At 32.5% G+C, this 15,262-nt stretch overlaps 1 protein-coding gene across 1 annotated transcript; it reads left to right on the top strand.

The window, feature by feature from the left end:
- The first annotated feature begins 6,614 nt into the window (after window positions 1-6,614).
- Window positions 6,615-12,710, top strand: LOC114398022 (KH domain-containing protein HEN4-like). Its single transcript, XM_028360128.1, has 8 exons — window positions 6,615-6,744; window positions 7,241-7,880; window positions 8,141-8,572; window positions 8,789-9,046; window positions 9,143-9,409; window positions 9,528-9,592; window positions 10,733-10,799; window positions 10,975-12,710. Exons 2-7 carry the CDS (start codon window positions 7,305-7,307, stop codon window positions 10,779-10,781), a joined length of 1,647 nt encoding a protein of 548 aa, XP_028215929.1. The 5' UTR covers window positions 6,615-6,744; window positions 7,241-7,304; the 3' UTR covers window positions 10,782-10,799; window positions 10,975-12,710.
- The last annotated feature ends 2,552 nt before the right edge of the window (window positions 12,711-15,262 follow it).

Raw genomic sequence — 15,262 nt, forward strand, 5'->3', positions numbered from 1 at the left:
CAATTATATGTATAATACACAAATCAGATTCAGCTATAATCATTCGATCATTTAAAGGTTTATATGGTTTATTTGTATTTTTTTTTTATCTTTTTATTATTGTCATTTGGCGAATTTAGTTCTTCCCTTTTCTGCTGATTTTAATCCTCGACCCTAGCTACTATTTTAATTCATTATTTAAATTGACATTCCAACATTAACAAAAATATTGACATGATTGTGCAATAAAGTGTCATATCAGTATAGATGGTTGATGTGTCATTTTACTTTATTACTATGCCAACATTTTTATTAAATATTGAATGTTAAATTAAATAATGGATCAAAATTGCATAACTAAAATACAAGGGGTCTAAATTTGCGAAAGTTAATAAGATGACCAAATTGACAAAACAAGATAGGAGAAGGACCACAAATTCAATTAAGTCAAAATATTAAAAAAAAGTTTAATCAAGTGTCGAGGAACCATTTCTGATCAAGAAAATTTTCACATTACTTCTAAGAATAACTCTAATCCCCCCCTCCCCCCTCCCCCTTCCGTTTTCTCATACCCTTGTCAAGATGAATTGAACTTATACCTTTACATTGATATCAGTATGACGAGAGTATGATAGACGAAGCTTACAATAGCCACCATCATATATGCAATGCCCCTCAAGAGCTTTTTTGGTAGTTGTTGCTGTGGCTACATCTGAAGATGAATAAAAAGAAGTTGCACATGCTCGATATAGACAACCAGAAAAAAATTTGTCAATCAAAGGGGGCATGATTACCCTAGAAAAACAGAATGAGAATATATTGCACTATATTGTATGTTAAAACAAGACCTATGTCATATGCATGATGTGTTACTGTTAAAACATTAAGGATTAGAAACAGTTTAACCTTATGATAATTAATTAAATAAAAGAAAAAAGCCTAAAATGGTAATATGCAACATTTTAGAGAAGTTAGCGAGAATCATTGTTACACATCATCTAGGGATGAGAATATCTTTTTATGAAATTCAACCACAGACTTGATTTGCATTATAACTACAAAATTTTCAATTAATAAATTATATCATCAAAAAAATTATTAACACTTACTATTATTAATCTTTATAATATTATAACAAATATTTTATATATAATAAGTTGAGTTTGAGTTGAGCTTATCAAGCTCGTACTTAAGGTGTTCACGTTTGGCTTTGTCTCGAGTATGCCAAGTGAAGAAGGGACCCTTATCTACAGGATTATTAGAGAGAAAATTTATCATCTAATATCTTAATTTAAAATTAAAAATAGAATATAGCAAGCCAAAATAAGCTGAAAATAATACAATAAAGTTGTCCAATCTTTAAGAAAACAGTTGTTTCCTCTAAAACATGAGCAGATATTCCCTCACAAATGAGAAATTGTAATTTCCATCCTTTAACAAGAACCATCATTGATAATATAAATCACTTAGATAGGATAAAATAAGGATTTACTTTTGAAATACATTGTAAAAAAAAAAACTATAAACTCAAGAGCTACAGTGAATTAGGATTAGTATTAATACCAGGGTACTGAATTAGTGCGTAAGTTTGGCCGTTCTTTTCAAATATAGAAAGTTTTTGCAAGCTAAGGTACCAATTTCACAGAACACCTATAACATTTATGCCAGCTGCATTAGAATAAAATTAATCTCTTATAAATTTGCAATTTTAATGAGATTGAGCAATACAAACTCACCGCATGAAGAACATCCACAGTGACATCATACTGCATATTTTCAAATGAAGCCCAAAGGACATGATTTTCAGTAGGTCGAGGTATTGGCTGAACATCATAAATTGTTATTAGCAAATATTAAAAACAAGCAAAACATAAATTTATTAAAGAAAAATAATAAAATACCTGTAATGTCCTAACAATAGAAGCTTGATTAACCGGAAGAGTAGGATTTGTGTAGTCCCTACAAAGTCGTAAAAATATATAAAATATGACCAACGCTATCATAGAATTGTATCTAGAGATTATCTATAACGATAGGGAACAATCTCACTTGATGTCTTCTTTCTTCTAAACAATTTAACTCTCAACTATTATAAATCATTATAGCATTTTATTTTAACTTTCAACAACAGATATATAAATAACTTCAAAGTCCAGACACAGAATGCCCTTTTGTACTAGTTTATAAAATGGAAATGTTGATGTGCACATTCAAACAATGTCATGCAAGAACTAAAGCCTAAAAAGAATGCAGTGATTAAAAAATGTATATCTATGTTCCTAGAACCTATGGACTAAAATGGATGACAAGTATGATCTGAGGAGTGATTAGACAACCTTGTTAATTCTAATCCAAAAATGCAAGAATAAAATAAGAAAACTGTTTGATCCACATTCATGATGTTATATATATATCTTACACCTAGAGAGAGTTGAAAAAGGGAACAAATTAAGGTAGGTTTATAACTTAATAGAAAGAGAAAAATAAAGAAAAACGAGAAGTACTAATGGGTGTTTAAAATAGATGGATGTATGTGTGTCATTATTCATAAAAGAAATAGAAAATGCTTACTCTAGAAAACATGCTTATTCATGCTATTATGAGCAACAATTAATTACAATTTCATACATGTTTTTCTTCCTGCTAACTATATCTTGATTTTGTAAAACAAGGATTCAAACTTGATACTGTTAGAAGGAAAGTATCGCCCTTGGGATTATGGCATAATCAACAATAGATTAGAATATATATATATATATATATATATATATATATATATATATATATATATATATAACTAATGAAATCAAAAATCAATTAACAAAACTAGAAGTTGTGCTTACAATCATATATTTAGAATACAGTTATGAAAGGCAATTGTGCATTTTTGTAAAAAGTTGAATTGTTTCCATAGATAAACATCAAGGAATTAAATTATATTGAGAACAACTAATTATTGTATTTAGTATTGACTCTCTAATCCGATAAAAAAAATATTAACTCTCTAATATGATTAAAAAAAATGTCCACATGCAAAAACAAAAAACAAAAGTAGCTTGTACCACCAGTTTCCATAACAAGAGAATAATTTAATGATTTATGATGACAAATTCATCTAATGTTTGGAAAATGATAAAGAAAAATTAATACTCGATAGTCATTAGTAAAACAAAATTACATGCAAGGATCTTCACAATTTTTTTGACTCAGCAAAAAAAAAAACACCAATAAAGTTCAAAAACAATAGAGGAATGATATATGAAAGTTGTCTATAATCCTTATTACCTGCTACGATTAGACTGAAACTTGATATTAAGATCTGGATGCACTGAGTATGCAATGCGCAAGTTACAATCACCAACATGATTTGGGAGCAAGTATCTGGATATACAAAAGTACAAACAAATAAGCAAATTTAAGATTTTTCAACCAATCACCAAAATTAATGATGTAGGTGAAGAGCAAAGGAGAAAATGTAAAAGCATTGATTGTCTTGGTATGCTTTTTCCGTCTAGTGCATCCTTGGCCGAAGAAGCAGTCTTAATATCAGAAAACTGAATCAAAGCCTTCCCAGAAATAACAAGAGTGAATATAGACAATTATGAGGAATGATATAAACAATGATTTGGGACCATATATAGTTCCGACCAATCTCTACATGTTATTAATTATTTTCATGAATTAAAAAATGTAGTTATGTGCCGCATTGAGATTTATCAAGATTTAGGACCACATAATCTTGGACCATGTATAATTTCTTGACAATATGACACATTGAAAGAAGTCCAGTTCACTAATTTACTAACCCTGGAAACCTGCACTCTTTTCAAATGTAGAAATTTTGTGAACGTAGCCAAATGCAGAAAAGACCTAGAAAAAAATAAAGAATAAAAAATGTATCTAACCCAAATTAATCAAACATGCATTAAAATAAAGAGAAAAAGTTATACAGCATACATTCTATCAAAAGGTGTGTAAACTCACGTGCACAAATCCAAATATAAACTAGACAATCATAGACTTACCAAATGAATGGCATCAATGCTTATATCTCCAGCTTGGATGCCTTCCATGGATACAATCAAGATATTTCCTTCAGTGAATTTGTTAACGACAAATTCCTGTCTCTTAGAATATTGAACATAAATAGTTTTGCCATGAAGTTGAGCAAAATCCGAAGATGAATAGTGTGAAACCATTGAAATGGCTTCATTTATATCTTCCTAGTAAAACATTTATACTAACTTAATTAGAACTGAAAAATGAACCATGAATTGAAAAATCACTAGGACAAGGTCCAGATTTTATTACAAAGTCTCATTCAAATAATCAAACATAACAAAGTATATAACAATACAATCCACGAATAATATATATTGTTAACCGTTTGACAAGTGTATCAAATGTCCAAGTAGTAAAACTCGGAAGTTCGAGTGTCGAATTTCAAGGAATTTTGTGTTATACTTATATTGAATATTTTTCAATTTATAAGTGAAGAAATAATTAAAAAGAGAGGTGACAGGGAATTATAAATAATAGAAAGCAAAAGAGTTAACTAGGGAATTCAACAGAATGCGAATGTTAGGACCTAGCATGTCTTGTTTGCTTAAGATGTATGATTTTATGATTTTTTCTTTATCAATTCAAGTGAATTTATCTTACACACATTCATTCATTTACTTGCCTCTGATGCCTCACGATGACAAACTTATTTTATTTATCTATCTCCCAAATGTCTTTGAAAAGATTCAACAAATAAAATGCATGAAGTCTAAATTCTAGATGTTCGCTAAAATGCATGGGTATAAAGTTATCATTCTATGTCTAACAATGATTTTCTTATGATATCTTTTCTTTTTGTTCCATTAGAAGTAGGGGTTTAGTCTCTCATGACCATTGATGGCTTTATACTGGATGAGGGGTATAAGAACTGATGAAAAAAATGGGTGAAAGAATGAAAGGGAGAAAATGGTGAAAGAGAGAAGAGAATTCCCGAAGGATGAGTTCTTAGACTTTAGGTAGTAGTGAGAATGCTTTGAGACTCGGTGTGTGTCGTTTCCCTTGGCCTGACTCTCCGTTGTTGAAGTGGACTTGAGCCTTTGTAAACTTGCTTGTTGAAGTGGACTTGGGCCTTCGTAAGCTCGCTTAGCGTGCTTCTTTCACTTTGAACGTGCTGGATCTCACGCTTAGCGAGCTCTTCTCGCTTAGCGTCGATGTTTTGATTTGCGTGCTTAGCGCGTGTTGCACGCTGAACAAGATATTGGGTTGGGCCTGGTGCTGATTTATTTTTTTTCCTTCATCATTCTTATAGTTACTTTTAGTCCCTACAGTTTTTACATCTCCAGACAGAATTTGAAAAAACATCAATTCTTATCAATTAGGCATAAACAACTGTTAAATAATTATTTTTAAAAATAATTTTACTTTATTTTTTATTATATCAACAATATAATTATTTAACAGTTATCATATATATATATATATATATATATATATGAGAAAGAGCAAAAGAGCTCACAAACTCAACAAACTTTGATTTTTATTGGACCAACACAACACGAGATTGACAATTTTGCCGAAGGGGCTACACAACTCTATGAGCTTCTCTTCAGAACATTGTTTTGGAAGGTTTCGGAAGTGAACCACCTCCGATGTCATATTGATCTCAAATCTAAATCATACAAATTGAAGGTTAAAAATTAATTCAAATAAAAAAGTTAAAAACCTACTTAGAATACTAAATTACGAAGATAAACATAAAAAATGAAACGTAAGAATTTTATTTATTAGTAAAATGTGAACAACAATAAACATAGACTATCTATTAAAAATTAAAATTTGCCATGCTAAAATAATTCATATATGAAAACAACAATAAAATTATAAATTTCTTACTCAAATGCCATCTAAAATGATGTTTGAAGGGGAAAAAATAATAAATTGGTAGAAAGAGATAGAAATCTCAGTAGAGATTACAATTTACAACAATTGAATTTACCAATTGAAATGAAGATGAACATGTGAATTAGAAATTGGGATGCGAAAAATAGGTAATGCTTAAAGCAACATGAATTCACCAAACTTGCATACATATTTGTCAAACATATTCATACCAATTTTCTTAAGAAAAAAAAGGAAATTAGTCTATGAACCACTTCGCAAAAGGAACCAAAAAAATATATTGAGTAATCACATTAGTTGATGCAGAGACAATACAGAGGAAAAAACTAATAAATGTAATATTGTAAATGAAAGTTAAGATATTAAGAAAATGATTATAATATTCAAGGAAACATTTTTTATTGAGAAATAATAAATATGATTAATATTATCTCTAATAAATGTGATATAATTTCAAACATTTTTAGCCAAATAATTAATTTTACAGAACGAATAATTTTTAAATCATATCATATATATTAAAATAATAATATATTATTTGTAACCGAATTTAATATTTATGAAGTATGATGTGATAAACACGTGTTATCCGAATCAATAGTCGAGTGTATTTTGAACATTAAGAAATGCTATAAAAAAATATTCACAAATATTAGATTATTAGATTAGATTAAATAGATATTAGATTAGATTAGACGATACACTGAGTGGATCAGAGATATTTGACCATAGAAAGAAAGAAAGAAATAAACATAATATAAAAGCCAACCCTAAAGTAATGCTATTCTGGACAGACTCCTTTTTCTCAAACAAACGACGACTTTCCTTTCCTGCTGCGTTCATTCCAAATTCCAAACCCACCATGTAAGCATCGCATCGCATCGCATCTTCTCCTAACCAGATCTCATCATCTTCTTCTTTCTTTTTCTTTTCTAATTCCCTTTTACAAATTTAATCTCATTCCATAAAACTCTTTCTTTTTTGAATTCCCAATTCAATTACCCTTTGATTTGGGAGTTTACTCAAAATAATAGTAATAATAACGGGTGGTTCCTGCTGAAACTTCGAACCCTAAACGTCGACGTTTTTGCGTAATTTTCCATGTGTTTGTTCATATTCATACGATGGATCTGAATTTTCTGTTTCATGTGAGTTTATGTTAGCATATCCTGCAAAAGTAGTTAGTCTCTTTCACAATTCACCCCCAAAATAGATTCAATGAACATGTTATTAAGTTTTTACCTTTTTTTTAATCTCTTGAGTATTATCATTGTTTAGACTGTTCATATTGTTGTTGTTTTTTTTTTTTGAAGAATTGTTCATATTGTTATTTAGAATTCTGGGTTTGTGACCTTTGCAGAATATCTAGCTTCTTGTGAAGGCTGTTAGTTTGATTTAGAAGTTGATATTGATAATTTGCTGTGATGGGTGGCCAAAGGAGTGGTTATGGTAAGCGTCCCCACTCTCAATCTGACCATGATAATGGGCCAAATAAAAGGAGGAATCATGGTGATGACAGAGAGCAGTTTGTGATTGATTTGGAGGATACTGTGTATCGTTACGTGTGCCCGGGTCGAAAGATTGGCAGTGTTATTGGTAGGGGAGGTGAGATTGTTAAGCAGCTGAGGGTGGAGACTAAGGCTAAGATTAGGATTGGTGAGACGGTGCCGGGGTGCGAAGAGCGTGTCGTTACTATTTATAGTCCCAGTGATGAGACTAATGCTGTTGAGGGTGGTGGCAACTATGTGTCTCCGGCTCAGGATGCTTTGTTTAAGGTGCATGACAGAGTGGTTGCCGAGGACTTTCACGGTGACCAGGATGATGATGGAGGCCAACAAGTGACTGCTAAGCTGCTAGTGCCATCTGATCAGATAGGTTGTGTTATTGGAAAAGGTGGGTCAATAGTTCAGAACATACGTAGTGAAACGGGGGCCCAGATTCGGATACTGAAGGATGATCATTTACCTTTGTGCGCTTTGAGCTCTGATGAACTTGTGCAGGTAAATTGGATGAAAATTTTTAGCATTACATTCAGTGAGCCTTTTCAGTTTTTGTTTTTTTGGTTTATGAATGTAATTGTTTATCAGGGTAAATGAATTGCTTTACGGCTGATTTGTTTTTTATTATCCAAATAGTGTAAATGCAGTAGTTGTGCTTGAATTTTTTACATGAATATTCTTATGGGTACTGTTGAGTCTGGTTGGAAATTGTTATTAGTATTTGCTTAATAATGTGTTTTCTAATGGTTTTGAAACTCTAGATTACTGGGGATGCTTCAGTTGTGAAAAAGGCTCTGTGTCAAATTGCATCTCGACTTCATGACAATCCTTCACGATCTCAGCATCTTCTTACTTCTGCTGTTCCTGGTGTATATCCTGCCGGTGGTTCACTCATTGGTCCAGGTGCTGGAGCTCCAATTGTGGGGATAGCTCCTCTTGTTGGTGCTTATGGGGGATATAAAGGTGACACTGGTGACTGGCCGCCGCGGTCCATGTACTCAGCTCCAAGGGATGAGGCATCTACAAAGGAATTTTCAGTTCGATTGGTTTGTCCAACAGGAAACATTGGAGGTGTGATAGGAAAAGGTGGTATGATAATCAATCAAATTAGGCAGGAGTCCGGGGCAACAATCAAAGTTGATAGTTCAACAACAGAAGGAGATGAATGCTTGATAGCCATTTCGACCAAAGAGGTGAAATTTTGATCACCTTTTCTTTGATTTCCAAATTTAATTTTATGGTATGATTTGTGCTATATTTGTAACATTTTGCTAAATTATGCTTGTAAGTAGTAACCATTTCAACAACAGAGAAGTACTGATCACCCAGTAGGCTATTTTTCCACTTTGTCCTATAAATGTGTCTTTGTGCTGTGCATTTTGTGATATTTATAAATTGTGCTAATGCAGTTCTTTGAAGAGACTTTCTCTCCAACAATAGAAGCAGCTGTGCGTTTGCAACCTCGATGCAGTGAGAAGGTTGAAAGAGATTCAGGAATCATCTCTTTCACTACCCGTCTGCTGGTACCAACCTCACGTATTGGTTGCCTTATTGGTAAAGGGGGGTCTATCATAACTGAGATGAGGAGGCTTACAAAAGCTAACATTCGCATTATTTCGAAGGAAAATCTTCCTAAGATTGCATCTGAAGATGATGAAATGGTGCAGGTAAGGGTACTTTCATACTTTGTTCTAGTAATGTTGTCTTTGATAAAAGTCCTAACATTCTGTCCTACAACATTGGCTCCCCAACCCCCTCATTAGATTTCAGGAGACCTTGATATTGCCAAGGATGCTCTAGTGCATGTACTTACGCGGTTGAGAGCAAATCTTTTTGATAGGGAGGGTGCTCTCTCTTCATTCCTTCCAGTTCTGCCATATCTCCCTGTTTCAGCAGATGGATCAGATGGCCTAAACTATGATGGTAGAGATGGTAAAAGACATGGACGTGGACATTCATATTCAAGTGGGTATGGAGGCTCAAGTGATTTAGCAGCTGGTGACATTTATGGAAGCTATGGTGGTTCTCAGGTACTTCTATCTAGTCGAACATGAGTTTAGGATAAGATTTACATGTGCTGGAGTTTTTCAAGTTGTCAAATTGTTTCCTCCTGTTCTATGTTTGATATATTGCTTCATACATCTGTAGCTTGGAAGCAACAGTGCTTATGGGGCTTATGGAAGTTATTCTTTGGGACGGTCTAGTACTGCTGGGTAATCAATCTTCCCTGATGTCTAACTTCTTGCTTGAGTTTTTTCTTTCTTTTAGTTTTCCCTGTAATTTTCATCTTAGATGAATATAATTTATAAGCTTTGAAGATGAACCTAAGTACCTAACATAAGATAACTGCTCTTTAGTTGAATCTTTAATTTCTGCTGTGATCTAATTTAAGGACTGAAGGGCTGGATTCTACTATTAATCATGTTGAAACTTCTGTTATGGAAGCTTCTTATAAGTACAACAATGTAGATTTGATTTGTGCCTGTTTATCCGTGTATTTATTTTATAGAAAATTATAAATTAATTTTTTCTTTTTATTTTCTGGTGTTTCCTTCCACAAGTTGTTTTCAATTGTGTGGTACTTAGCATTGTATACAGAAGTTACATTATTTAAAAAGTTAACCTCACCATATATTTAAAATAAATTGTTTTTATATAAATACCAAAGATCTTAGATAAATTTAAAAACATTGAATTAAAACTATCAAATGCAGATATTAATTAGTCAGAGTAATTCATCTTGACCAGTAATTTCCAATTGGACGTAATTCAATAAATGTAAGGGAACTTCAAAACCTATGGATCAAACTTCAAAGATGCACGGAGCTTGAATTGCAAGACAATTTTTTTTTTTCTTTTGATAAGAAATTAATCTGATGGCTGGTATTATGTGAGCAGGAAATACATACTTTTGTTGTTCGCAAACAGAGTTTGAGTGATAAGCAACGAGAGCCAAAGTGGTGTTACTGTTGGCATACCAACCTTTCATTTTTGCATGGGTTGTGGGCCGACCCCCTTTAAGTCCTGTCCAACTTCCTTACTAAGTGGGCTGTGTAAAAGCCCCCTGATTAGGGTAAGGGGGACTACTATAGTGGGCCAGAGGGGTTAAACCTAATTTGCAACCCATAAAGTGGGAAAATTTATGAGAGGATGTATCAGTATTTTAAAATAATAATTTTAACTTAAATATCCTTACTTTGAGGTGTTTTCTAAAATGCCATTTTCCAGAATTAAGTTACCTTACATTCCTAGTTTCTTTATTCTTTCCTGTTTCTGAAGAGGCCATTCATACTGACAATTTGTTATGAGTATTCCTGAATTCATCAATTCTGATATTTAGTACCTGTTTCCAGGTTGTCAAGTCAGAGTGGTGCTTCTAGGAGGAGAAACCATGCTTACTAGACTTAATGGTCCATGCAGGTAGAATGCAATGTTCATAAATGCATTTATCTTTTATCTGGCAACTTCCTATAATTTAGATTTAGAACAGTGTCATTAGTATGTAAGAGATTGATATCTTAACCTGACCAGTGCCCGTTTAGAATTCTGATGCTCTTGTTTTCCCTTTGTTCCTTTTCCCTTACCACCCAAACAGCTGAGATCTATGAAGCCTGCAGCCTGCCTACTGCCTAAACCAGAAGACCTGATGAACCAGGGTTTGACAAACTTATGGCCCACCCTGAAGCTTCTACTTAGAGGACCAAACATATGTGGAGACTATTGAAATTGGCCATGTCCATTTTACCTTAATTCCCAAGCTTGATAACTTGTGCACCCAAGAACCTATAAAGCTGGCTTGCCTTTGCTTCTGTTTTTATTATTGTGGTTCATTTGTCTTTAAAACTGAAAACACCATGTAGCTTTGATCAGCCTGCAGTTGTATACTATTTAATGTTTTTTGGTTTTATTTTCTCATAGTTCACTGTCACATGCAGTATGAACTTTTCTGGTTATTTGAATTTCATCTTTTTCCTTCTAAGTTGACCTTATTATATACATCAAAGTTTGGTGGAGTTTTGGTGTCGTGTATTGCAGGTGCCACTCTTTGCCTATAATATATCATCTTGAGCAGGTAAAGGCGTGTTGCATTATTTGATTCTGATATTCCATACTTATGGTTATTGTTAAGTACCTTGCCCAACTACACCTTTTTAGTTTGAAGTTATGAAAGCCGTTCTTAGTATGTTGTTAATGTTAACTTAACTACTGAAGCTCATAGTAAGAAATAAGTTGTTTGAGGAAAGATAATTGCATGGCATGTATGGTCTTTAGTGATTCAGAAATATCTGGATCTGTTTGATGAATTTTGTTTTGAGAATAAGTTGTGAAAGCTTGAAGGCACTCTAGCAGCAGGGGTGGTGATGGTGGCAGTGGCCGTGGTCGTGGTAGTTTGAAGTGAAAATAGAAAATTTATTAAAACGTTAAAGAAAACAAAAACATCTAAAACGTATTTTAATTTTCTGCACTAAAAACAGATTATGAGAAAGAAGTCTTAAAAAATTAGATAATAAAAAAATAGACACCTAAATAGATTTTGTCTAATTTTTGAAAATAAAGAACTTTTAAAAATATTTAATAGTATTCAAACAGGCCATCTCCTGTTGCGCGTTTCTTTTCTCTTTTGTCATTACGAAACATGCTTGGATATTTCAATTGTCAATGCAGATCATGGTTTTTGTTTGAGTTTAATTAGCATTCAACTGCATTGAATCATTTTTATTTTTAATTTTTTAGTCTGATTGCTTGGTTCAAATTATATTGGGCTACTGCTACTGACAAAAGTTGGCATAAAAACGAAGATATTTGCTGTCAGGCTATTAGGTCACCTGCACAGTCAGAGTCTTCTGATATGCCGCCAGTGATCCAATGGCCAGTGCAAAGGTGTGCCTAGTGTCGGTTACTCTTATAATACTATTCTTAAGTGATCTGAATTCTTTTTGGAGGTTTGGTGTCTTTCACTTTTCCAGGTAGTTGGATTAGATAACATTGTGCTTTCAGTACTTTGATGATGCCTGGAGAGATATTTTGGATGAATTGGAATTCGGTGGCTAATGTGGTAGATTGTCTTACATTGTTTTTTAACTGATTTGTAATTTTAAGTGAAATGCACCGTGATTTGTTCTATGCAACTCATTTGGGGTATAGGCCATATTAGGTATAATATTTTTTGTTGTTGAGAACTGATGATTCCCTTATGATTGGTGCAGAAACGTCATGACTAAATTTGCTTTTATGATTTTGTTCTTAATATTGTATTTATTATTTCTCACTGGAGGCTTGGTATGTTACATTGATGAGCAAAAGTGTACCAAGTGAATTTTTCAGACTGCACAAGGGATTTAGTTTGACAAGATATTTTGCTATATTTTGAATGACTCTGTTCATCTAAAGGGCTTGTGGGCCTCCATCTGGAATTAACTAGTTTTTATTCGGTGAAGTTCGTCAGTATAATAAAATCATGACTAAATTTACTTTTATTATTTCTTACTAAATTTGATGTTCTATTATATTTTTAAATTCATCAAACGTAAAATAGAACTCATTCCGATTTGCCAAACAACTGGTACCCACTCAACTTGTATATAGATATTACGGATTTGGATTATTTAAATTGGTGTCTAGAATTGATTCAAAGTTAAGTTTGAGTTATTTAAATTCAAATTAAATGTGGGTTTTTTTTTATAAATTCAAATTAAATGTGGGTTTTTTTTCTTCTTCTCTCCATTTGAGAATAGTCAGATCATGAAATAACTCATGATTCTGCCAAATGCTGACTAGCCTTGACAACTAGTAATTTAAACCATCATTCAATCCCCGAATGGTCCCTATCAAGAATAATAAAGTGTAAATAGTAAGAGCAATAATGAGGTTGCCTGTCATCTGTGATGAATGTTTCCTACTAGAAAATTCCTAGCATCTTAAACTATGGACCGAGAGTTTCTAATCAAGGAAAGAGATAGAAATGAATTTGCTTCAATATTTTTTAGTTGGTGTAAATTGAAAGTGTATGCAAATATAGTCGAATATCCTCGTTAACCTAGAGAGGCATCTATTCTGGCTAGATTATGGCATTAAAAGTCAACTGTTTTTTTCTACCTAGTAGAAAGAAATATACTATAATGATTAAGGTAAACATGATTTCGCCAACTTTGTTATTAAGAAATTAGTATAGCCGTGATATCTTAACAAACATAACTCAGTAAACAGTTTAGCAAACATAATTATAGATATAATTCAAAGATGGAGCAATTTCGACTGTATATAAAGTATAGTTGAGACCTAAGTATTCCATTGAAAGGTAAATTCATAAATGGGAGGACGTGAATGTGTGGTAGTTTATATGGATTCATGAGAATATAGGTGGATTAAAATTGGAAACTTCTATTGTTCAATTATCACAATTCATGTTGAAGTTTTCATTCTTTGGTACTTTAATTAAACTAGAGAAGTTGTTAAGTGTATCTAACTATTAGAAATTCCTGGAGAACTTGGTATCCAATCATATACGAACACATAACCTGAGTTATGAAATATGAGATCAGGGATTTTATGCTTTTTCGGAGTTATAATTCACACATTTGCCAGAACATTTAAGCCGTACATCTTTGGCCAATTGTAGTAAATAGACCCACCTAACACAAATGCACAATGCTCATTTTTCAACTTAATGAATAGTACTAGTTCAAGTAGATGCTGTTCATTGAACAGACTCAAATCGATCACTACCAATTCAGTATCACAGGGTTGACACATAATTGTATCCCTTGATCAAATGTCTGATTTTTAAGTTTGTATGTATGCAAGAACATTAATTTTTACAGAATTCATCTTTTTAAATAGATCTTTGCATATTAAAGAATTAGAATATATTTACTTATTTAGATTTTAGATGGGATATTTTAAAGGTATGTTTGAGAATAAATATATAGATTGAAATTATGTTTGGTTATCCTCTCAAAAACTGAAAAATACTTACTGTACTTCTCATTTGCTTCTTTGCAACAATTACATTTCAAAAAGTTCTTTTCAGAACGTAATTTTATACATTTCAGAGAGACCTTCCTAAAATACAATTTTACATTTCAGATTAAGTTTTCCAAAATCTTAAAAGTGGTGCATGAAATAACATTAGTGATACATGAAACAATTGCCTTAAAAATGTTTAAAAGTAAATTTTTGTTGAAAAACACAATTAAAAATTATACTTGAATTACTTTTGCAAACTCACTTCATAAATTTAAGATTTTAAATTAAACCCAAATATGTACTTGCTCTCTCCGTTCTTATTCATCGATTTTGAGATACTTTAGGTTAAAAGAAAAAAAATAACTATTTCTTAAATGACCACAGAGGGATGATCTGAGAAGCTACACAAAACTAGGGTGGTGGGGGTGGGGATGCATCTAATTAGTAAAGTTCTCATATTCCTTGGTTTCTTCACCCATGCAAAGTCACATCCAGCAATAAGAATCCTCCAGAATACTCATCTTTTTTCTCATTTTCCCTTAGATAAAGGACAACAATAGTACAGTTGTAGAGCTTCCCCCTCTGCATGAATACTAGGACTATTAATGCTTTGTGCTGGCATGCCATGTCATGTTGCATCAGCATTTTCTTTATATTTTCTTTCTGATCTTTTCTGTGCTTCAAAACCTCATTCGTCTGTTTCCTTCTTTCCTACCAGTTATCCACAGACACACCCTATTAGAGTACTCCATGCTTGTTTATTTCTTTTGTCAAATAGAAGGGTCTTTTCTCCTCGCTTTAGTAGGGAATGTTGTCTTCCTCATTTGGGAAAAAAAAATTGTTCCTGCAGTTATGCCAGTCATGGGCTCTTTTTGATTGGTTGCATTGATATATTGTCTACCCCGTTTTCTGTAGGA

This window comes from Glycine soja, chromosome 19 (assembly GCF_004193775.1).
Source record: "Glycine soja cultivar W05 chromosome 19, ASM419377v2, whole genome shotgun sequence".
NCBI classification, from domain to species: domain Eukaryota; kingdom Viridiplantae; phylum Streptophyta; class Magnoliopsida; order Fabales; family Fabaceae; genus Glycine; species Glycine soja.

Bases quoted from the DNA above. Each gene is read 5' to 3' on its own strand.
- LOC114398022 (XM_028360128.1), top strand. From the start codon at position 7,305: ATGGGTGGCCAAAGGAGTGGTTATGGTAAGCGTCCCCACTCTCAATCT. The intron at 8,573-8,788 runs GTGAAATTTTGA...GTGCTAATGCAG, and splicing joins TAGCCATTTCGACCAAAGAG to TTCTTTGAAGAGACTTTCTC. The intron at 9,047-9,142 runs GTAAGGGTACTT...CCCCCTCATTAG, and splicing joins AAGATGATGAAATGGTGCAG to ATTTCAGGAGACCTTGATAT.